This window comes from Lagenorhynchus albirostris, chromosome 13, assembly GCF_949774975.1.
Source record: "Lagenorhynchus albirostris chromosome 13, mLagAlb1.1, whole genome shotgun sequence".
In the NCBI taxonomy this organism is placed as follows: domain Eukaryota; kingdom Metazoa; phylum Chordata; class Mammalia; order Artiodactyla; family Delphinidae; genus Lagenorhynchus; species Lagenorhynchus albirostris.
The window spans coordinates 82,755,467-82,781,349 of NC_083107.1; the positions used below are offsets into that span (position 1 = coordinate 82,755,467).

At 37.9% G+C, this 25,883-nt stretch overlaps 1 protein-coding gene across 4 annotated transcripts in view; it reads right to left on the bottom strand.

Annotated features, from left to right (window-relative positions):
- CPSF3 (cleavage and polyadenylation specific factor 3) overlaps positions 1-25,883 on the bottom strand; it is a 43,431-nt gene that overhangs the window by 12,805 nt on the left and 4,743 nt on the right. For 2 of the 4 annotated variants that reach the window (XM_060169316.1, XM_060169317.1), the window contains exons 2-13: positions 25,679-25,742; positions 24,443-24,540; positions 23,699-23,827; positions 22,235-22,412; positions 19,121-19,210; positions 17,681-17,831; positions 13,995-14,170; positions 12,779-12,937; positions 11,683-11,829; positions 9,025-9,177; positions 1,448-1,556; positions 200-298 (exon numbers count right to left, since the gene is read on the bottom strand). In XM_060169316.1, the coding sequence (XP_060025299.1) occupies positions 200-298; positions 1,448-1,556; positions 9,025-9,177; positions 11,683-11,829; positions 12,779-12,937; positions 13,995-14,170; positions 17,681-17,831; positions 19,121-19,210; positions 22,235-22,412; positions 23,699-23,827; positions 24,443-24,540; positions 25,679-25,742 (1,553 nt within the window). Of the gene's footprint in view, positions 1-199; positions 299-1,447; positions 1,557-9,024; positions 9,178-11,682; positions 11,830-12,778; positions 12,938-13,994; positions 14,171-17,680; positions 17,832-19,120; positions 19,211-22,234; positions 22,413-23,698; positions 23,828-24,442; positions 24,541-25,678; positions 25,743-25,883 lie in introns of those variants that run through there. The other 2 variants (XM_060169318.1, XM_060169319.1) reach the window with 2 other exon arrangements.

Genomic DNA, 25,883 nt, shown 5'->3' on the forward strand with positions numbered 1-25,883 from the left:
TATTATGAGATTTAAAAATTGTTTATCAGTGTATATTCAAAATTTTCACCTGGAGGTGGTAATAACATGACCAAGTAAAGTACAAAGAAAATTTGTGCAATTCTGACACAAATACCAAAATTAACATCCTTTCCTAGATATATAATTATCTTACTCAAAACTAGAAAACAGTTAAGTGAATGTCAATAAATATACACACCTGTCAATTTCTGTAGCTGGTAATAAAGCAAATTAAAAGGACCAGTATATGGAATGGCTTGGGTCTGCTTTACCGTGCTCATGGCCAAGTCAGTATAATCTGGAGAGGAAATTAGAATAAATATACTTTAGGAAACAATACTTGTCTCACAAAATACAATTTGCAAACACATACCAGGAGTAAAGAAAAGAGAAGTAAAAGCAAAGTATGTGAGAACATGCTTGTCAAGCTAACAAAGTGCTCCACAGTTGGTTCCCATCCTACACTCCTCCCCCCCACCCTGGCCAATAGTTAGCTTGTGCTTCAGCCATAAGGCACTCTCTTTCTCCAAGACACATCTGGTCCCTAACATCTCCAAGCCAGTAAGCCAGCTGTCCTCTGCCATCTCTTCTGGTTAGCTAACCTTCACCACCTGGCATGAGAGCTACCTGGTATGCAATGCTTTTCCCAACCCTTCTAGGCCCATTCTCTCCTTACATGTTATCTTGCACTTCTGTATGTCCCGGGTCAATACTGTGATTAGCTCTTCACAGGATGGTTTCTCTCAACAGACAGTTTTTCAAGGGCTGGGACTGTGCTTCTTAGTACCTCTCTAGTCCTCCAGCACTTAGCACAATGCCTGGCATACAGTAAGACCTCGACAACTGTTAATGGAACAAGTTATATTCTACTGTGTGATAGTCTGAAAGCTGACAGTTGGCTTATCTCACAGTTGAACACCTAAACACTGCTGCTATTTCTTATTCCTTGATAAAGCACTTTTAATTTATTAGTGCCATATAAATAGAATTGAGCACAGTTATCTACTTAAAGATAATATCGTAGTTACTGCAAAAGTAATGACAGCTTAGCATTTACACATGCATAAAACACAGGCTCAGCAAGCAACTTAACACTACAGGTCATAAAAACCAAAAAAGCCTGTGTGGGGAGTCCACAATTACTTCAGGAAATAAAAGTAGCAGTATTCCATGGAGAAAGGTAGAAGACAGGCTTCAGAAGGCAGTAGTCAATCTGTCTTACAGGGGAACTTATGTTTCCAATTAAGAAAAAAGTTATTTAAATATTGTAATAGTTCAAGAAGATTTTTTTTTCAAATGAAGCTATAACTAGATTATTAAGTTTCAACTATTTATACTTCGTTATTTGGCTGTTACTTAAGATTTGGCCACAGGGTAAGAGAAGTTTTTGAAGATTTTCTTTAAATGCTAAAATCAAATTACATTTGACATTTAATAGTATACTTACTAGAGAGGTCACAAGGAGAAAGTATGTGATAATTAAAGTTTCTTTTAACAAGTATTCCTGAGACCCGCTGGCCCTGTTCTGGTTTTTTGTCTGCTAAAAAGCCCATGACCTATTAAAAAGAAAAAAAAAAAAAAAAACAATTTGAAGAGAACAGAATCTTGTAAAATGAAATTAATTATTCAGGGACTCAATCATGACCATTTGAACCATGAAAACAACCCATGAATCTAAACATGAAAAATATAAAATGTTTTATACCTCTACGACCAGGGCAGTAACAAGGTTACCAAGAGACCAAAGGCAAGACTCACGGGGGCAGACCTGGCAAGAATGGTTAGGTTCCGTCAGTTCCAATCAGTTCAGCAACCAAGTAAACCTACTGGGTGCTGGGGCTTAAACAAGCTTTCGACAGGGCTTCCCTGGTGGCGCAGTGGTTGAGAGTTTGCCTGCTGATGCAGGGGACACGGGTTCCTGCCCCGGTCCGGGAAGATCCCACATGCTGCGGAGTGGCTGGGCCCGTGAGCCATGGCCGCTGAGCCTGCGCGTCCGGAGCCTGTGCTCCGCGGCGGGAGAGGCCCCAACAGTGAGAGGCCCGCGTACCGCAAAAAAACAAAACAAAAAAAAAAAACTCTCAACAGAGACAGCATGGTGGGAAGGACAGCAACCGAGGGCCAGACGTGCGTGGCTCCCTCAGGCTGGCTCTCAACCTGTACCTGGAGGAGCCCCAAAATACAAAGATGCAAGGCCATGCCAGATCCAAAAAGTAGCAGCATCTCTGAATAGAAAGGTCTGTAAAGACAGGTATGGATGAGCTCATACAACTGAGGGGGAGCATTTTTTAAGAGAAGAGAGTACTGACTGTTCAGAAACTAACAATAACACCAAACAAACAAACAAACAAACAAAACTCTTACAAACATGAAATCCAACATTCTTAAATATAACTTTTCTCAGCTACAAAGAAATGAACTCAAAGGGGACAAAGACCTTATATTTCATATTTGTTTACCTTTCATCAGTTAAGGGCAGATGGCAGTGAGGCAGTGGTAACATTTGCTCTTGTAACTATAATGGGACCTAGCTCTGTTTCACATGGTTTGTCGGCGTTTTTTTCTCCTTAAATGCTGGTGACTTAAGGAGGCTGATTTCAGTGCAGTGACATCCCGGATACTGATGAGGTGTCTGCTGGGAGAACCAAGTACCTTGGAGAATAAGACTGAGTGGTTCTTCTGGCTTCACCCTCTGCTGCCAGCCTCGGTTTCTTTCTTTATTCAGCTGTGTGCTAGTTCCCAACATGCTGATTTCTTACCACGCACACAACTGCTTGGCCTGACAATTCTCGATGGTAAACTGCATGGGTTTTTTGATAGTTTTTGTGGATCTGATTTCTTTACCTCCTTCTTAGTTTCTGTTTTACATGCCTGAGGATGGCTGCCTTAATAAATCTGACTTCTCCCGAAGCAAGGTTATTACACTTGTGGAAAAAAAATAACTATAGCTAATGATTTTAAATAAAAATATGGCTAAAATAACAGAACAACACTCTAATACAAAGCTACATTTGGGGAAACAGATATTGACAACAGTTTCTCTATGCCTGTATAAAGTTAAATATAAAAATGACACATATACCTAAAGTGTGTTTTCAGTTCTAGAGTCAAAAAAATTTTTTTTACAGCAAAAGAAGTTCTAAGAGGGAAGTTCATAGCAATTCAGGCTCACTTCAAGAAACAAGAAAAATCTCAAATAAACAATCTAACCTTACACCTAAAGAAACTAGACACAGAAAACCCAAAGTTAGTAGAAGGAAAGAAATCATAAAGATCAGAGCAAAAATAAATGAAATAGAAACAAAGAAAACAATAGCCAAGATCAATAAAACTAATAGCTGGTTCTTTCATAAACAAAATGATAAACCTTTAGCCAGACTCATCAAGAAAAATAGGGAGGGCTTCCCTGGTGGCGCAGTGGTTGAGAATCTGCCTGCCAATGCAGGGGACACGGGTTCGAGCCCTGGTCTGGGAAGATCCCACATGCCGCGGAGCAACTGGGCCCGTGAGCCACAACTACTGAGCTTGCGCGTCTGGAGCCTGTGCTCTGCAACAAGAGAGGCCGTGATAGTGAGAGGCCTGCGCACTGCGATGAAGAGTGGCCCCCGCTCACGGCAACTGGAGAAAGCCCTCGCACAGAAACGAAGACCCAACGCAGCCAAAAATAAATACATAAATAAATAAAAAATATATTTAAAAAAAAAAGAAAAATAGGGAGAGGACGCAAATCAATAAAATTAGAAATGAAAAAGGAGAGATTACAACTGACACTGCAGAAATATAAAAGATCATAAGAGACTACTACAAGCAACTATAGGCCAATAAAACGGACAACCTGGAAGAAACAGACAAATTCTTGGAAAAGTACAACCTTCCAGGATTGAACCAGGAAGAATTAGAAAATATAAATAGACCAGTCACAGGTAATGAAATTGAAACTGTAATTTAAAATCTTCCAACAAAAAAAAGTGCAGGACCAGATGGCTTCACAGGTGAATTCTATCAAACATTTAGACAAGAGTTAATACCTATCCTTCTCAAACTCTTCCAAAAAATTGTGGAGGGAGGAACACTCCCAAACTCATTCTGAGAGGCCACTATCACCCTGGTACCAAAACCAGACAAACATATCACAAAAAAAAGAAAATAACAGGCCAATATCACTGATGAACATAGACACAAAAATCCTCAATAAAATACTAGCAAATAGAATCCAACAACACACTAAAAGCATCATACACCATGATCAAGTGGGATTTATCCCAGGGATGCAAGGATTCTTCAATATACGCAAAACAATCACTGTGATACACCATATTAACAAATTGAAGGAGAAAAACCATATGATCATCTCAACAGATGCAGAAAAAGCTTTTGACAAAATTCAACACCCATTTATGATAAAAACTCTCCAGAAAGTGGGCAAACAGGGAACCTACCTCAACATAATAAGTCATATATGACAAACTCACGCAAACATCATTCTCAATGGAGAAAAACTGAAAACATTTCCTCTAGATCAGGAACAAGACAAGGATGTCCACTCTCACCACTATTATTCAACATAGTATTGTCCTAGCCACAGCAATTAGAGAAGAAAAAGAAATAAAAGGAATCCAAATTGGAAAAGAAGAAGTAAAACTGTCACTGTTTGCCGAAGACACAATATTATACATATAAAATCCTAAAGATATCACCAGAAAACTACTAGAACTAATCAAGGAATTTGGTAAGGTGGCAGGATACAAAATTAATGCACAGAAATCTCTTGCATTCCTATACACTAACAACAAAAGATCCTAAAGAGAAATTAAGGAAACAATCCCATTTACCATCACAACAGAAAGAATAAAATACCTGGGAATAAAGCTACCTAAGGACGCAAAAGACCTGTACTCAGAAAACTATAAAACACTGATGAAAGAAATCAAAGAGAACATAAACAGATGGAGAGATATACCATGCTCCTGGATTGGAAGAATCAATATTGTGAAAATGACTATATTACCCAAAGCAATCTACAGGTTCAATCAATGCAATCCCTATCAAATTACCAATGGCATTTTCCACAGAACTAGAACAAGAAATTTTACAATTTGTACGGAAACACAAAAGACCCCAAATAGCCAAAGCAATCTTAAGAAAGAAAAATGGAGCTGGAGGAATCAGGCTCCCTGACTTCAGACTATACAACAAAGCTACAGTAATCAAGACAGCATGGTACTGGCACAAAAACAGAAATATAGATCAATGGAACAGGATAGAAAGCCCAGAGATAAACCCACGCACATATGGTTGCCTTATCTTTGACAAAGGAGGCAAGAATATACAACAGAGAAAAGACAGTCTCTTCAATAAGTGGTGCTGGGAAAAATGGACAGCTACATGTAAAAGAATGAAATTAGAACACACCCTAACTCCACACACAAAAATAAATTCAAAATGGATTAAAGACCTAAGTGGTCTTTAAAACTCTTAGAGAAAAACATAGGCAGAACACTCTATGACATAAATCATAGCAAGATCCTTTTTGACCCACCTCCTAGAGTAAGGGAAACAAAAACAAAAATAAACAAATGGGACCTAATGAAACTTAAAAGCTTTTGCACAGCAAAGGAAACCATAAACAAGATGAAAAGACAACCCTAAGAATGGGAAAAATATCTGCAAATGAAGCAACTGACAAAGGATTAATCTCCAAAATATACAAGCACTTCATGCAGCTCAATATCACAAAAACAAACAACCCAATCCAAAAATGGGCAGAAGACCTAAATAGACATTTCTCCAAAGAAGATATACAGACTGCCAACAAACACATGAAAGAATGCTCAACATCATTAATCATTAGAGATATGCAAATCAAAACTACAATGAGATATCATCTCACACCAGTCAGAATGGCCATCATCAAAAAATCTAGAAACAATATGTGCTGGAGAGGGTGTGGAGAAAAGGGAACCCTCCTGCACTGCTGGTGGGAATGTGAATTGGTACAGCCACTATGGAGAAAAGTATGGAGGTTCCTTAAAAAACTACAAATAGAACTACCATATGACCCAGCAATCCCACTACTGGGCATATACCCTGAGAAAACCATAATTCAAAGAGTCATGTACCAAAATGTTCATTGCAGCTCTATTTACAATAGCCCGGAGATGGAAACAACCTAAGTGCCCATCATCGGATGAATGGATAAAGAAGATGTGGCACATATATACAATGGAATATTACTCAGCCATAAAAGGAAACGAAATCGAGCTATTTGTAATGAGGTGGATAGACCTAGAGTCTGTCATACAGAGTGAAGTAAGTCAGAAAGAGAAAGACAAATACTGTATGCTAACACATATATATGGAATTTAAGAAAAAAAAATGTCATGAAGAACCTAGGGGTAAGACAGGAATAACGACACAGACCTACTAGAGAACGGACTTGAGGATATGGGGAGGGGGAAGGGTGAGTTGTGACAAAGCGAGAGAAAGGCATGGACATATATACACTACCAAACGTAAGGTAGATAGCTAGTGGGAAGCAGCCGCATAGCACAGGGAGATCAGCTCAGCACAGGGAGATCAGCTCGGTGCTTTGTGACCGCCTGGAGGGGTGGGATAGGGAGGGTGGGAGGGAGGGAGATGCAAGAGGGAAGAGATATGGGAACATATGTATATGTATAACTGATTCACTTTGTTATAAAGCAGAAACTAACACACCATTGTAAAGCAATTATACCCCAATAAAGATGTTTAAAAAAAAAAAAGATGCTCAACATCCTAATCATTAGAGAAATGCAAATCAAAACCACAATGAGGTATCACCTCACACCGGTCAGAATGGCCATCATCAAAACATGTACAAACAATAAATGCTGGAGAGGGTGCAGAGAAAAGGGAACCCTCCTGCACTGTTGGTGGGAATGTAAATTGATATAGCCACTATGGAGAACAGTATGGAGGTTCCTTAAAAAACTACAAATAGAACTACCATATGACCCAGCAATCCCACTACTGGGCATGTACCCTGAGAAAACCATACTTCAAAAAGATATACGTACCTCAATGTTCACTGCAGCACTATTTACAATAGCCAGGACATGGAAGCAACCTAAGTGTCCATTGACAGATGAATGGATAAGGAAGATGTGGCACATATATACAATGAAATATTGCTCAGCCATAAAAAGGAAAGAAATTAAATTATTTGTAGTGAGGTGGATGGACCTAGAATCTGTCATACAGAGTGAAGTATGTCAGAAAGAGAAAAACAAACAGCATATGCTAATGCATATATATGGCATTATAAAAGGGGACTGATGAACCTAGTGGCAGGGCAGGAATAAAGACAAAGATGTAGAGAATGGACTTGAGTGAATGGGGCGGGGGAAGGGGAAGCTGGGATGAAGTGAGAGGGTAGCACTGACATAGATACACCATCAAATGTAAAATACATAGCTAGTTGGAAGCAGCCACATAGCACAGGGAGATCAGCTAGGTGCTTTGTGATCACCTAGAGGGGTGGGATAGGGAGGGTGGGAGGGAGACGCAGGAGGGAGGGGATATGGGGATATATGTATACATATAGTTGATTCACTTTGTTATACAGCAGAAACTAACACAACATTGTAAAGCATTTATACTCCAATAAAGATGTGAAAAAAAAATTTTTTAAATGCTGTATACTGTATTTCTTGAGGATTTATAATGCACAATGGCCTAATAAAAACTCTGCAAAGTCTCGCTATAAACTCAGCTTAATTTTGTTCAACTCGGCTTCTCCTCAATTGACCGAAAAACTTTCTTTTTCTCCCCACACTGCAACCAGTAGAGTTTGGGAAGTACCGTTCTAGATTCCCAACTGTAAATATTCTTACACCTATAGCATATATTTCTCTACAGGTATAACATCTCTTCCATTAAACTGGCCCCTGGAAAGTTTTGTGAACAGTAAGATTCAGGAGTAAATACAACCATTTGCTCTTCTTTGGCAAGAAGAGCCTCACATCCTAATTTTTGCAAATTTTCCTCAAATTCAACTGCAAGAAATGATATTCATCCATTAGCTTCCTCATATTTGGCTCATTATGTACTGAAAGAATTCTGTAAAGTTGCTCATTAACACGTTTGATATTTAAAACTTCAGACAGGACTTCCCTGGTGGTCCTGTGGTTAAGAATCTGCCTTTCAATGCAGGGGACAACGCGGTTTGATCCCTGGTAGGGGAACTAAGATCCCACATGCTACAGGACAAGTAATCCTGTGCGCCACAACTACTGAGCCTGTGCACCACAACTAGAGAGAAGCCTGTGTGCCACAACAAAGAGCCCGTGTGCCGCAACTAAGACCCAACACAGCCAAATAAATATTAAAAAAATAATAAATAAATAAAACTTCAGACAGATAATTAAAAAGTTTCCTTTAGAGGTATCTTAAAAAGATGTTTGATGAACAGGAGGTAAAAATGCAGACTTCTTATAGCATCCCTCTAAAATCCCAGGTAAGGTTTTTTTTTCGTAACCATTTCTTTTTTAAATTCTGAAAACCTTATATTTCATCATCAAAAATGATTAACTCTTGAAAAGACAAATCTATAAATTCCATCATATCCACAGACATTATGTTTAGATATGGGTCTATTTTTAGATTCTGAGGGAGAATGCCAAGAGGTAGACAGAATACTGTATTGGATGTAGTGAAAAACAGTAATGGAAAAAAACAAAACAGTAATGGACATTTGTTTACTCTCTAACATGGGTATGATAAGTAAATGGGAATGTGGATTAAAAGCCATCAGACTGAAGATCTAATTTATTTGAAAATTTTCCATGTGAAAAACAAATTAGTGGAACCAGAAAAAGCCTAAAAGCACAAGGATCAAGGTCTTACAGCATATTGAGTAAATTGACAGAAATCATTGTTGAGCACATTATTTGATTAATTAAAAGCTGGATATTCTTAAGAAGTATACATTTCCCTAAAGGGATTAGGAACTATTTGGAATGGACAGGATTAAAAACCATAACCTTTTACCTTGGCTAGTTTTTCCCCCCTGAAGTTCAAGGTCACTGCTTCTGTATTCCGAGGATTATGAACCTCTATGTGAACTTCATCATTATCTTCATATTCTCGAATCAGGGCTGCTTTCAATCTGGCCATTTCATTTTGTTCTCCGTGGACTAAAATCTACAAAGTGTAAATTGTAAAAGAGCATAGGGAAGCATCCTTAGTTCAGATTAATGATGGCTGTTATCTGAATTAGTTAATTATATGAAATGGAGATATACTTGAAGTTATTAAACTTTACTACTTTTAAGGATCTCCAGTCAATCAAACTTGTGTGACGTTTTCATTCTACTTGGCTTTAAAAGATCCTTAAGTGGAACTACTTCAAGAGAGAGTAAAGAAACTTCTTTTCTGTTCCAGTTTTTGCCACTATCGAGATACACAACTTTATGAAAGCTGTACTTTTTCTAGGCTTCTGTGCTCACACTAGAAATGGGCTGGACCAGGTGACCAGCTTTAAATGCATGTGGTTCTTGTACGCGACTATTGCTACTCCTACTATCTCAGAAAACGCTCACGGTTTTCTTTAGGTTTCTTAATATAAGACTAACAAAATAAGCTTTTTATGTGAAAAAAATGACTTCTGATACTTTATTTGTTAAAGTAATATCATATAAAATATTCCAGAACCAAATGAAACCATGTTTTAGAGAGGTGTTTACAACGACTGCATTAGCTACCAGTCTTTCTAATTCATTTTCATAACTTATTTTTTACAAGACAGATCATTCTTAACCTATAGACTACTGGTAGATGATTTCCTGCCTGGACTGACAGAAGCTTGTCCAGTGTCTCCACCAGGCAGAGGCATATGGCCTAGAGATGACGAGCCCCAGCTCTGGGGCCTGGCTGCTGTAACACAGATCTTGGCGCTGCCACTTACTAGCTGGGTAACTCTAGGCAAGTTATTTAACATCTCTGTTTTCTCTTCTACAAAACAGTCGTTGGTTGTGAGAAGTAAGCGACTTGATACATGTAAAACACCAGTACAGTGCCTGGCGCACAGTAAATACTCGATAAATGCTAGCTATTATTTTTACCACTACCACCAACACTACCATTATTTTATCGTGTGGACAGACTTGCTGACTTGGTTATTGGAGGAAGGTAAGCATCAAATTCAATCCAGGAATTTAAACTGACGGCAGAGACAGAGTCTGGAGAGCAACAAAATGGGACTGAGGATGAGGTGGTGATTCCAGAGAGAGAGCAGTACAGCTTTTCCTGCACAGCTTTAAAATCTGGGAGGATATCCATAAACAACACACACCAGAAGGCACCCATGAACTGCCTACACTGTAACTAAACTTGACGTGCTATAAAGCCAAGTAGGTGAGGGATTTTCTCCACCAAAGAATCTGCTCATTAAGGGCCGATGGTAACTGCCTGTGAGGACTATATGCTAGAAAAAACTAAAAAACGAACAAAAGGGCACACAAAATGCTCAGCATCGTTCGTCACCAGGGAAATGAAAATCAAAACTACAAAGAGGTACTACTTCACCCTTACTGGTATGGTGACAATTTTAAAAAGAGAAAATAACAAGCTGACAAGAATATGGAGAACTGGAACCCTTGTGCATTGCTGGTGGGAATGTAAAATGGTGTAACTGCTATGGAAAACAGTTCGGTGATTCCTCAAAGAGTTAAACACAGAATTAGCCCATGATCCAGCAATTCCACTCCTAGGTATATACCCCAAAGAACTGAAAATGGACTCAAACAGATAGTCACATGCCAATGTGCATGGCAGCATTATTTACAATGGCCAAAAGGTGGAAACTACCCAAGTGTCCATCAACAGGTGAATAAACAAAACGTGGTCTATACAGACAATGCAATATTATTCAGCCATAAAAAGGAATGAAGTTTTGATACATGCTACAATCAGAAAGGGTACTTCATTGCTTCATCTGTTTTCTAGACTCATGCTCCATAAGTGTTCCTCTAATTTAAGATACTTTTTTAGCTTAACTCTCTCCAGTCCCCCCAAAATATAACTGTTACTGTAATAATTACATAAAACTTAAAAATATAAGCAAATCACATTAGTAAGGAGCTGTGTAATGTATTTCACATCTAACTGCATCTTTAGCTTTTACTATTATGACTTGCCTTTCTCCTCTCTCCACATTAATAGGTATTTCCCATTTGCCAGGCACCCTGTTACGTGCTTTAGATATATGTGCTCTCATTTGGTCCTCACAATAACTTTATGAGGTATTATCATCCCTATTTACACATGAGCTAAGGAGAGGTTAAGTAACTTGCCCAAGGCTACATAGCAAGTAAGGGATGGAGCTGGGACTCAAAACAGTCACATTGCAAAGCCAGGGCTCTTAAGTTATTGGGGAGGCAGCAGAAAAAAACAGAAAGAACGCAGCAGAAAAGAACACTGGAGCTGGTAGATCTGAGTAAGAGATGCCATGTAAAATGGAGAAGACTGAAGTGCACAGCTTGCCTAAGTCAAAGGGGAGTGGTGAAGGTCAGATGCAAGTGCACGTGAAGGCACTGCTGAGAGCGCTACCGGCTGCTGTAAGGAAGGCAGTGTCTGCTCTGAGAACCAGCTGCTGCTGGGCATGCCTCTTCCAGCCTTTAATGCTGAAAATCAAATTCACAGACTAACCACGTGAGGCGGTTTCAAAGCACGAATAAATTCACTGGTTTGCTGGTAATCTGTGTGAGCAGAGAAAGAAATGTAATCAACAGACATTTTCAGTGGTAGCTTCTGTCCGGACATGGTAGTGATTTCTTCAGGTTCAGACATGATATGCTGTTAAAAAACAAAGAAAAGTAAACAAAACAAAACACATAAACTCTCTAATTAGAAAAGAAAAGGTACATTTTCTACTTTTTCACCCAGCCATAAAGTCTTACACTAGTTTAGGACCTTTAACACAAAAAGCATTCTAACACTACTGACGTAGCAAATATCAAATACTTCTTTTCTCGTTCAAGCAAACATTTAATCAGGAAAGTAAGCAGATTAACAAAAATTCAATATACCTGGGATCCTCAAAGTGAAAATTATAACTTATGATTAGAAAGATACACTTGTATCCCGAACTATCTGCTCTAAAAAGTCACTTTCCAGGTAAGAGGATTTGTATAAAGGACAGATGTATTTCTATTCTGGAAATCTATTTTAGATACACAGCCAACACTGTCTAAGTGACTTACAGAGTAAGGTAATGTAATAAAAATGATTAAAGCAGGGAATCATAATGTATTAAAAAAATAAAATTGAGGTTATCAATAAAAGATAAGAGAACATGATGCAGGAATATTCATAAACTTTCTCTAAAGTTTTGCACATCAATGTCTATATACCTCAGAGTTAATATCAACCACCTTATATCAAGAGTAAGATGGGCAATCAACCCAAACACATTCTCCAGCTTTTCAAGAGAACACTTATTAGTAAACCTCTTTCTCATCAGATGAGGGTATCCATGTGTTTGTCTCAAATAGATTCCCTTCCATTTTTTTTTTTCTTACTGCAACCAGATGAGTGCGTCTCAAACTTTCATGTGCCAACCACTCAGCTGAGGACCTCATTCTTCAACCTTAAGAACATCTCCAGCTGCCTACTGCCATCCTCATTTTTAAAAATCAAAACCTGCACTATTTAAAGAACTACTTCAATGGAAAAACCTGGGAGGATACTGCCACCTCTGCAGCCTTGATTAGGAAGAACACGATGGTCTCAGGCTCTGACTGACCTTGGCAAGCGTCCCTTCTACACAGTATCCCGCTATAATGACGCCATTCCTCTTATCAGTACACCAGCTTTCGAAGAGCTCTCTGGATAAGCCACTCTGCATCATGCCTGGGGAGGCCATTACAACACTGGGACCAATGTCATCAAAATGATCCATGCTCTAAGAAAGAAAAGGAATGGTAAAAGCATGTTAAATGCCAAGGTTTGACAAAGCATTCCTTATTTGTAAAGAATACCGAAAAGTGAGGTAAAAAGGTTAATCACACGACTGGAAGGGCCTTGACAAGACTAATAAACATTTTAAGTCTAATTTCTAAGTCCCTAAACAGTTGATTTAGGCTGGGAATGAAATGAAAACAAAATGATAAAAAGCAATTAATTCACATTGACTTCAAAACCTTCTACGGTAGCTAAAAGACAATTAGGACCGTTTTCAGTGCCTAGCAGGCAGGCAGGCAGAAAGTAAAAGGAAGAGTCAAATGGGTTTCTATCCACCCAAGAGAGAACTCTGAAAGAATTTCCCCGAAGACTCATGATTGCTTTGTACACTTCATCAATATTTTGAGCTGGCCAGAAAATCTAACTAAAAAGTTTAACATTGTTTCGAGGGAAAACTTGGCTCTAATTCCTAAGCAATTAACTTAAAAAATAATACTTTATGAACAGAGCCTACTGATAACTGGAAGACCACTGCTGGTCTTCTATCTGTACAATGACAGGGATAAGTAGTATCCCTGTTGCTGAATTATTTGGGGTATTATGTTTATTATGATTAGAGCATTAGTTCGAATGAAACGTTTTTTAAATTAAAGGAAGTCAGATTTTATTGAATGCTCTAGAAATATAAACATGAACATTTTCATATATGGAATCTGCAGTGCTAATGAAAAAGATGATTAGGTTTGAGTAGGAACAGAAAAAATATGTAACAGATATTTTTCTCATCAGGGCTTCTTATTTCTATGGCAGAGAAATCCAAGTTACTTAGCAACAGTAAATATTGAGAACATGCAGAGACTTGGAACAGGTGGCAATATTTGTTTAAGCAAAAAAGAATGCCAGTTGCTAAATTTTTGATTTCCCTCAGAAAAGTGATGCCTGCTTCAGAAAAGGTAAGACTTCAGCAAGGATGCAGCCACAGAATCAACGTCAGGCATCTCCTACTACTAACGACTTACCTGAGTATTATCTGTCCTTCTTTCTTCACAAGCACTCACCTTAAGGTTACTAATATGTTTGAAAACAAAGGGATTGTTGATGTTGATCTGTTTGCGGATTTTGTCATTCATGGCGTTTACGTATGTCTGGTACACCGCCATACACTTCTTGGCCAAAGACGATGCATAGTATATGGGAATATCATGGAGTTCTGGGTGATTCTGCCAGTACTCATCTAGAGAGATTTGACGAGAAACAAATATTTTGTTATGTGGAGTAAATAGTTCAAATAATCAATGACATGTACAATTAGTTTTTTAAAATTCAGACAAGAAATAAAGCACATAACTATATTTTAAAGAGGTTAAGAAAAATTAGCCTGGTCTTAACTCAAACTTATAAAACAAGAACGTCTTTCTTTCTTTCCTTCTGTTTTTTTTTAATTGGAGTATAGTTAATTTAGAATGTTGTGTTAGTTTCTGGTGTACAGCAAAGTGCTTCAGTTATACATATATATACATATTCTTTTCCATTCTAGTTTATCACAAGATATTGAATACAGCTCCCTATGCTATACAGTAGAACCTTGTTGTTTATCTGTTTTACATATAGTAGTTTGTATCTGCTAGTCCCAAACTCCCAAGTTATCCCCCCGCCCCACTCTTCCCCTTTGGTAACCATAAGTCTGTCTTCTGTTTCTGTTTCTGTTTTGGAAATAAGTTCATTTGTATATTTCAGATTCCACATATAAGTGATATCATATGATATTTGTCTTTCTTTGTCTGACTTCACTTAGTATGATAATCTCTAGGTCCATCCATGTTGCTGCAAATGGCAATATTTCATTCTTTTTCTATGGCTGTGTGTATACACCACATCTTCTTTATCCATTCATCTGTCAATGGACATTTAGGTTGCTTCCATGTCTTGCCTATTATAAATAGTGCTGCTATGAACACTGGGGCGTATGTATCTTTTAGAATTAGAGTTTTCTCCAGACATATGTCCAGAAGTGGGATTGCTGGATCATATGGTAACTCCATTTTTAGTTTTTTAAGGAATGTCTATATTGTTCTCCATAGTGGCTGCACCAATTTACATTCCCACCAACAGTGAAGGAGGGTTCCCTTTTCTCCACACCCTCTGCAGCACTTATTTGTAGACTTTTTGCTGATGGCCATTCTGACCTGTGTGAGTTGATACCTCATTGTAGTTTTGATTTGTATTCCTCTAATAATTTAGCAATGTTGAGCATCTTTTCATGTACTTATTGGCCATCTGTATGTCTTCTTTGGAGAAATGTCTATTTAGGTCTTCTGCCCATTTTTTGATCGGGTTGGGTTGTTGGTTTTTTTGATATTGATTTGCATGAGCTGTCTGTATATTTTGGAAATTAAGCCCTTGTCGGTCGCGTCATTTGCAAGCATTTCTCCCAGCCCGTAGCAGTCCTCTCACAAAACCTATCCCTAAGTATTAACGCGTGACCTACAAAGAATGCTGTGATCGTAGTCCCAAATGTGGAGGCTTCTAAAAATAATTTGGTAGAAGGTGATGCTGAATAACAGACCATAACTTATTACTCCAGAGAGACACTAAATTCTGTGACGGTTTTAAATAAAATGTTTTATTAATATTTCATATAGACTTACTGATATTAGACACTTTGTAATTAGACTTTACTAATTACAAAACAGGACCACCAAAGGAGTTAAAACCGATTTTGAACACAAAAAAGTCACATTATTGTGTGACTGTATTTTTAGAAAACTGCTAACCAGTTTCTGATAATTATTGAAAACAGTGGGCAACATACCTTCAAAAGAAGGCTTGTTTTCACTGAAAAATTAGCTGAAAATCCTCATTAAATCCCCAAATATTATGAAGGTAGTGTGGCCAGGACATCATTCATTCTACTAGGTACACCTGTATTTAGGAAATTTATTAAATGTCTAGTATGCAATTTGCATATATTATTCCTGTTTTCAAAACAAATTTATGAAGATTTATTTCCATCTTATGGATTAGGAAGCTGAGGCTAATAAAGGTTGAAAAGTGTGGGAATGTTCTTTTTCCACTTGATTTATAAGTGAAAACTCTACATAAGGACAGGGACTTTTCCTGCCATGCATATTACAAATACATTTCCTGCTTTGCCCTCTGGTTTAATTGTTCATGTTCTTTTAGATGTAATTAAAATTTTTAATGGTATCGATGTTTTCATATATACTCTCATGATTTCTCAAATACCTTGCAAAGTATGTTACATCCCATGATCACATCACAGTCTCCTATTTTTTTGGGTGTATTTTTAAGAAAAAATTTTAAATGTTAAAGAAAGTTGAATAACTTGCCCAGGGTCACATGGTTAGATCGTAGGTGGGATCTGAAACCAGTGGCTCGCGCAGTTACCCTCTTTCTATCATAGCGCATTACAAGGGGAATTTAAGGGACAAGGAGCAACCAAGTGTATAGGGCAGTCCTGGCTCATAAAAGGAATCATAATATACTTGATAGTATGGTTTTCAGACAAACACAGCAAATGCCCAATTAAACTTGAATTTCAGACAAATAAAAGATTTTTAGTATAATAATATATATTAAATATTTGACATACCTAGGCTAAAATATTATTATTTATCTGAAATTAAAATTCAACTGGTGTCCTGTATATTTATTTGCTAGATCTGGCAACTCAATTTGATGGTGACAACATGGTTTCACTCTCTTAATTTCTTCTGCTCCTCAGATTACTTTGTTATGGAGACTTTCCATTTCAAGACTTCTATAACGACAAATGTGACTTGCAGTTTGAAAGAAGAACCAAGAGAAAACGGACTGGCTTAGGCTTTAGAAAATTTAGCTTCTACTAAGTCCTGTCTCTCTCAGATTTGCTTTTGATCTGAGGTCATTTATTCTTTTTCCCTTGTTTCCCTTTTCAGTGTAACAGGGATACTACTTATCCCTGTCATTGTACAGATAGAAGAACTGAGAGTAAGAGCTCAAGATCATTTCTAGTTCTTGACATTGAAGCTATATACGTACAAGGCACTTATCAGTTATTCTTTAAGAAGAGTGTATTCCCCAGAAAATAATCACAGAATGTTAAAAAGGGTCATTAAATACAAATATACGCAAAAAGTGACACCCACTGTTCCTCTTATTACAAAAAGTTACACATGCTCATTGAAGTATTTGGAAAACGGAGAAAAGCAGAAAATGAAAAAGAAATCATCCACTTTCTCACTATCCAGATTTAACATCTGGGTATCTTTAAATGTCTTTCCAGTCATTTGTGTGTTTTTTACCTAACTAGGATCAGCGTTCACAGTTTTGGACCCTATTTTTTTGGTCCACTTAATATTACGTAAAAATATGTAATGACTCATCTGAACCATGATTTTTTCCTACAATATATTTACTAATATTTACTTAAAAATATTTAGAATTATGAATTGTCTTACTTACAAAATTTTCTGTGTATTTATTTCCCAGAAGTTGAACTGCTGGGTCAAAGGGTAGCATATTTTTAAGACTTCTGATGCTGATGGTACACCATTCATATTCCAGTAGCACTGTATGAGACTCACTATTGCTCTGGGCTCTTTCTGGCACCAAGTCCGTATTCTTAAATACAGAAACTGCAGCCCCAAAGGGTAGAATGACCTATCCAAGGACATGCAACTATCTTGATATAACTGCACTGGAAGATTCTGAGACTCTCCCAAATAAAAAGGAAAAGGCATACCTAAAATCAAGAGAAGCTCCTGAGCCCTTCCAAGAGCAAAGACAGGAATGAGACCTCTGCCCCCTCGGTTCACAATATCGTGAACAGTGTTACAGAACCTTGCCTCTCGCTCTTCTCGCTTCTCATGGATATGGGTTCCGTAAGTAGATTCCTAAAGAACATATCAGAAGTGTTGAGACCAAGGTTGATAACTCTCAAAGAATACAAAAGTTAAACATCAATGAAATGCAGAAGCAAAGTGACCTATTTCTCTATTAATATGCCATTTACTCGAACATATATTGTTAGAACACTAGTTGGAAAGAACAGATACAAAAGTTAGAATTCACATCCAAGTAATAAGAACTTTTTAGAAAATGGAATCAGGAAATAGTCCAAAAATGTATGTTCCCTGCTCAAGACAATTTTGTGATGCCTTTTTTTTCTTCTAAAGCGTTTTGCTTTCCATGGCTGGGGAAAAGGATATTTCTCCCACCTCTGTTAAGTCAAAGCTTATAAATCAGAAATAGATACTGTTTCTTATAGTTTTGTTTAAGAATATCCCCTAGACCTTACTCTGTGTGGTGCACTGACCAGCAGCGCTGGCATCCCCAAGAGCTTATTGGAAGTGCTGAATCTCAGGCCCCAGCCCAGCCATAATCAGAATCTGTATTTTAACAGCATCACCAGATGATTCATAAGCACATTAAAATTTGAGAAGCACTGCTCTACAGTACCAGATATAATGAAAATAACTCTTATTCCTGAGGGTTTAAAAAAAACTTCCTTTAATTTAAGGTCAGTTTATATGCCAAGTATACTGTGAGCTGAGCCAACTGAATTTGCTCATGACACACTGCACATGGACAGCAACACGCACCAGTCCCTCACTCTTGGGCAGCTGGGGATGCCGTAGGTGGTGAGGGAGAAACAGACAGCTCTTCTACCTTGAACTAACTGTCCTTGATATTCTTATATAAACCACAGGCCCAATGCACATTTATTAATTTGCTCCTCACCAATCACCCCCTCTCCACCAAAGCTTCCGTGTACAGTTAATATTTTTAAAATTTTTCTGAGACTCGTAACCTAGTAGTCCAGTAGAACATACACAGAAAGTTAGCAGGTGCTACAGGCCAAAAGACAGTTACCATGGCAAAGACAGTGGGGCCGTGCCATTCTACACAACCTTTTAAGATACTCGAGAAATTGAGGTAATCAACCTAGACAAGAATATTCAGGAGACAGCATATCATCTCTGATATTAGACTAGAGATAATATATTTAACAGCAAGAAAGTGGAGCTGCACTACAAAGAGAGGCCACAAAATGAATTTTTATACTAAAAAACCGGACACATTTATATCTGATCATATATTATGAAAATGAGATGATATTTTTTCCCATTACAAAAATTCTGCTTACATTACACTAATTACAATACAGGGCAGTAATACTTACAATGATAAGAATATCAGGTTTAATATTAGGAATTTCAGCTGCCATTAAGTGTCTATCTTCTTGTCTTGAGAAATCACCTGTGTACAAAAGCTGTGAAAAAGATAAAGCCAGAAAGTTAGGATTTGGAAGGCTTCGTTTTATTACTATCTTTAGCTCATAAATTCTTTTACTTATTTTTGGCTGCGTTGGATCTTTGTTGCTGCACGCGGGCTTTCTCTAGTTGCAGCGAGCGAGGGCTACTCTTCTTTGCGGTGCGCAGGCTTCTCACTGCGGTGGCTTCTCTTGTTGTGGAGCATGGGCTCTAGGCGCGCAGGCTTCAGTAGTTGCAGCACGTGGGCTCAGTAGTTGTGGCTCATGGGCTCCAGAGCACAGGCTCAGTAGTTGTGGCACACGGGCTTAGTTGCTCCGTGGCATGTGATTATCTTCCCGGACCAGGGCTCAAACCCGTGTCCCGTGTTGTAAGGCAGATTCTTTACCACTGGACCACCAGGGAAGTCCCAAACTGATATCTTTTAAAAGCAATTGCTAAGTACTTCTTGAGTAGCTTCAATCCACTGAACAGGAAAGTAGAGATCATCCAATTCAGAGACCTATTTATTTAGGTCTTCCTTAATTTCTCTTGGCAGTATTTTTTTTTATTGGTCAAAAGACTTTATACTCCATTAATATCTAAAAGGACAATTACTGAGTTCCATTTTACTTTCAATATCTTCAGATCCCCTCTGTGTTACACTTCTACCACTAGTCTTTACATTCTGAAAGTAATGGGAGTTTCATGCCATTTCTAACAGATCATTCAAGTAAAACCAATTATAAAATTACTCATAAGTCTACCAGCTTCCCTGATCACTGTTTTTATTTTTTTGCCACTTCTTGCCAAAGTTTATTTTTTTAACATCTTTATTGGAGTATAATCACTTTACAATGGTGTGTTAGTTTCTGCTGTATAACAAAGTGAATCAGCTATACATATACATATATCCCCATATCTCCTCCCTCTTGTGTCTCCCTCCCACCCTCCCTATCCTACCCCTCTAGGTGGTCACAAGGCACTGAGCTGATCTCCCTGTGCTATGCAGCTGCTTCCCACTAGCTATCTATTTTACGTTTGGTGGTGTATATGTGTCCGTGCTACTCTCTCACTTCGTCCCAGCTTACCGTTTCCCCCCCCATGTCCTCAAGTCCATTCTCTCTGTCTGTATTCTTGTCCTGTCCCTAGGTTCATCGGAACCATTTTTTTTTGTTTAAGATTCCATATATATGTGTTAGCATATGGTTTTTGTTTTTCTCTTACTTCACTCTGTACGACAGACTCTAGATCCATCCATCTCACTACAGATAACTCAATTTCGCTTCTTTTTATGGCTGAGTAATATTCCATTGTATATATGTGCCACATGTTCTTTATCCATTCATCTGTTGATGGGACACTTAGGTTGCTTCCATGTCCTGCCTATTGTAAATAGTTCAGCTCATAAATTCTTGAAAGTGAGGTTCAATAGAAAAAAGTGGCCTATAACTGATGAATTTAGATGCAGTGCTTATGTCTGATTCAAAATGTGTAAAGTAATTCAGTCATAAACCATCCAGTGTTTCAATTATTAAACCTAACTAATGGGAATAATATATTCCAAGAATCAGCCCACAAAGATAACCTCTATATTAATGAACTTGAGACATATGCTCAATATCTTAGAGAAAAAGGTCATGATGATGAGGAAAGAAATCTACTGAGGTATATGGAAAACCTATCTAGATAGAAGATAAAATCCTATCTCCAACAAATTTCATCAAATTTGAAATGTGACTTTAGATTTGCATTTGTGCTATCTTCTGCTTATTTTCTGTGCTTTGGAGCAAGCGGCAAGAATAAATGGTTTAGCAGTACGCAGCACAAGTCATTGTGTAAAAATTTCAAACAATGAGCAGCTACAAAAAATTTAGAAGACTATTACACTATAGCACTGGTTCCCAACTCTGGCTGCACAGAAGAATCACCTAGAGGGAATTCCCTGGCAGTCCAGTGGTTAGAACTGCACGCTTTCACTGCCGAGGGCCTGGGTTCAATCCCTGGTCGGGGAACTAAGATCCCACAAGCCTTGCCATGAGGCCAAAAAAAAAAGTCACCCAGAGAACTTAAAAATAAAAGGTCAAGGTCATTCTCTCAGATTCACTGGTATTTTATTTTTTAATTTTATTTCTGTAAAATTTTATTTATTTTTGGCTGCGCTGGATCTTCGTTGCTGCACGTGGCTTTCTCTAGTTGCGGCGAGCAGGAGCTACTCTTCGTTGCGGTGCGCAGGTTTCTCATTGTGGTGGCTTCTCTTGCTGTGGAGCACAGGCTCTAGGCGGACGGGCTTCAGTAGTTGCGGCACGTGGACTCAGTAGTTGTAGCTCATGGGCTTTAGAGCGCAGGCTCAGCAGTTGTGGCACATGGGCTTAGTTGCTCTGCGGCACGTGGGATCTTCACGGACCAGGGATGGAACCTGTGTCCCCTGCATTGGCAGGCGGATTCTTAACCACTGCGTCACCAGGGAAGTCCTTCACCTGTATTTTAGAAAGCTTCCTAAGTGATTCTAATGTGCAGCCAGAGTTGAGAACTGGTACACAAGTGAGTCCTGAAATCCATTAGTCCACCTACATTTTTCTCAAGTTTTTCAAGACTTCCATCAATCTTTTTCATCAAAGATGGTTGGAAAGATCCTTTCTGATTAACCTCTTTCACTCACGCAGTCCACCCTCTTTAGGGGTTTATATGTGAATCCCAGAATATCAAGAGGACATGAATGCCAAAACGTATTTCAATGTTAAATGCATGCAGCCACAAAGAAGGCTCTTCCCTAAAGAGCTTTCAGTTTTCTAGGGACACTGAAAAGGAATTAATCCTACGGTAACATGAGGGGACTTTATTGAGATGCTTATCGTTCTCTTTTCTTAATCATGATTAGAGAATTATTATCATGGGGGTATGAACTATGATATTTACAAGGAAAAAGTATCAACTTAATTTTATCTTATGTTTCAGTGTTTTGACACTTTGCTAGTCTTAGGGAATATTCTTTAAAGCCCTGCACTGATTTCTTGTGAGCAGGAAATTCCCGAGCTAGAGCGTACCTTCACGCCCGCGATCTCAATCATGAACATGGCAGCTCCCAGGACATGGCCTGCGTGGTAACACCAAAACTTGATTCCTGCAACTTCCTTCACTTCATGAAAGTTGATGGTTTCAATTTTGTCCATGCTCTCTTCCAAATCTGTCTCAGTATATAGCATGTCGTCTGCTGATATATTACTAAATTTTTAAAGATGCCAACAACAAAAATTAACGGTAAGATTTTACAAGTCTTTGAACTCAAAGAAATTATCTGTGGATGACATATCCATGTATTTCTTAAAATTATATTGTACATATTATGCTATTTAGAATCTCTTGGACCTTTTGTGTATTTTTTTTACTCTGCTATTATAATAAAAATGTTCAGTGTGTGTAGCTATAAAGCATGATTTTAAGCAAAGCACAAACAGTAAATTAAGGCAAAGTACTCTTTAGGCTAGTACTTCTCAACCTTTCTTCCTGCCCCAACACTCTTGCGAGATAAACTCACTCACATACATTGAACCATGCAGAGTTTTTCACTCTGGGATGTGAAAAGATTTCTCTAAAAGAGAAAAGGTCGTGTTAGAAAGTCTAACATAAGTGTTCTCCTGAAAATTATGCTAACGTACTTCCAAAAAAGCAAGAGAGAGTAGGGGTTAAGGACACACACTCTGGAGCCAGATTGCTTGGGTCCAAATCCCAGCTTTGTCTCTTACTGTGACCATCACAGGCAAATTACCTAACCTCTCTGTGCCTCAGTCTCATCATCTGTAAAATGGGATTCACGACAGAACCTACATCATGAGGTTGATATGAAGATTAAATGAGTTAACATATATTAAGAACTGAGGGCTGTGCCTGGCACATGGTAAGCTATAAGTGTTAACCAGTATAATTATTACTAAGGATAACTGTTCCATTCTTCTGTATTTATATAGAAGAATAACAAATCGCATCTTAGCTACCCTTGGAATATACATATTAAACAGTAAACTTCTGAAGGCTAATCATTTGTGCTATAGGTATCATAAAAATCCTTCAAACTTTCTGGTAAAGGAGTAGATTTTCCTCTTGCAACTGGAGAAAACTTCCCCAGAGAACTTTTTCAATTAAGATAGTCAATTTCCTTAGATCAAATCATCCAAAAAAGATTTCAGTATACAGCATTGTAAAATGTATTTTGTTTTAAATTTTAATAAAATTATGAAATTCTATTTATAGAATATTGCTATCATACCTTATAACTCACCTACACTGCAAAGATTTAAAAGGATGCAAAAACTACATAAAGACTTTAAGGCCAAGGAGGTGTTGGGGACACAACAGGTATTTGATGAGTTGTTATGATGAATGACTAAATTAATGACAGCCTTGTGAACAGAAAGAAAACATCTCATTTCAAAACACAAAATGGTCTATATCTTGAACCGTATGTATTATGTAGAACCAAGGGCATGTATAAATCTAAAAAAGTAATTTACCTAACTTTGACATAATCTGAAAGAAGCCATCTATAAATAGCTTTTGTGGCATGAGTCATAAATGTTCTTCCTTTGAAACTTGTCTTCTGTAGAAACCAGGGCAAAGCTCCACAGTGATCCAAATGGAAACTTAAAAAGAAACAAAGGGCTTCTGTCAGTTCTTAAAATATTATCCATCATGTATTTTATGTAATAAAACTCACTGTACAGAAAAGTTCTATGTAACAATTACATACTGATACCTTCAGAACACCAAGGATAGGTATGTACAGAAGGAAGGAATAATGCATCTAGTTCTAGTGTAAGAAAAGGATATTAAAAGTATATTTTAAATATCAAAATGTAGCCAAACCTATTCTCAACAGCTAAAATTATAACAAGCACTTTAGTCATATAAAGTTGAAACATGTCACTGTTTATATGTGAAGTTCCACAGAACAATGTGACAACACAGTGGCCTCAGGAGATATTCTGCAAAAGAGCTTTCTTGGTCTTAAGTTTCACAAGGATCCAAGGCCTATGTTACCTTCTTCTCACTCTAGAGATGGGAAAGTAAGTTTTTCATAGTAACCTTCTCTCACCTGTGAGGATGATATGGTGTGTTGTCTTAGACTTAGATGTCTGCAATATAATTCCTCGTATAAAATACTCTTAAAACACCAGAATCTTAAAATCTGGCAAAGAATGATCTTTATGGTAAAAGTCCTTGAAAAATAGTGTCCTTAATAAAGAAAAAAACCTTACTGACTAATTAGCAGGAGATCAATCTCAGCTGGGTCAATTAAATCGATGTAAGGAAGAGCATCCATTCCTTCTAGGCCTGGGTGGATCCCACAGTCCAACTGAAAGAAACAGAAAAAAAGATCATAATTTCCTCCACATTATATTAAACTTCATTCAACAAATAGACAATAATTATAAGTGACCCATCACACCATACATAATCAGGATGGACTCTATACATGTGGGAAGCATTTGGAATGCAATTCTTACTAAATGGGCAAATACGCCATTACCTCTAACTTTCCAAACAAATTTAACTGTAGCTCACATTTAGAGTCACAGGACACAAAATACAAGACATCTTCTTTCCAGCTACTTTTTGTAGGCACTATAACAACGAATGAACTCTTTTTCAAGAACTTTAATATCAGAAATGGTGAACATTTTTAAAGTTTATAGATTCGCTACTACAGATGCGACTATTGTGAGAAGACAATGATTAGAAACTGGAAACTTCGCTGATCAGGGCAATTTAAGTATTAGAAGGCAAAATCTGAAGAGTCAGTCATTAAGGGGTTATATCCTCATTTTGGTCATATCCTATCAATTAATACAATAAATGACTAAAGAGATGACCGTGTCTGCCATACGCCCGTCCTTTTAAGAGTGGGAGAAACAGAGGAATGGGACCGAAGGACCACGATAAGCCACTGCACCGCCTTCCTAATGAGGACCACAGAGACCAGCTCTTCTAGTCCCTCCACCTCTCAGTCAAGGAAATGGGCTGAGGAGAGACTGACTTGCCCAAGGCCAGGTATCCTAGTGCTAACTTAGGTTCCTAAGCTGCCAGACCAGGGCCCTACTGTCACACCGCACGGGGGTGGCTGGAGCTCTGCATGTGTTCAGGTGGCCGGTTTCTTGGGGTCCCCCACTGGTGGTGGGGCAGTTAGGTTGGCCAGACCTTCAGGAATGGAAGAGGGACTTTGAAGATACAAAAGATCAGGAGATCCAGTTGACAATTTTACAAACTTAGAATATATTTTCTCAGTTTACTTAATGTTTTGTCAAATTACTAAGTGGAAGGTGTACTAGTTTTCCACATTAACATTTTACACAGACGACCTATACGAACTATGACATTATTCTGGGAGCTAAACAGATAACTACTGAACTAGAAAAAACTACCGAGCTAGAAAAGACCTAACACCCGAGGCAGACAGGAACATACTGTTAACCAGACTACAAAATAATAATTACCATTATTTTTCTTCCTTTGAATTCCAGAATAATACATGATCTTCCCACTTCTTGCCCAGCTCCACTGTAAACATTCAAAGGAAGAAATAAAAATGATTGAAAAACAATCAAAATAAAGCCCAATAAATTCAAACTTTTTTACAACTTAAACTATGTTCCATCTGATGCCAGCACTCGCTTGAGGCAGATAAAAGTTCCACAAAGT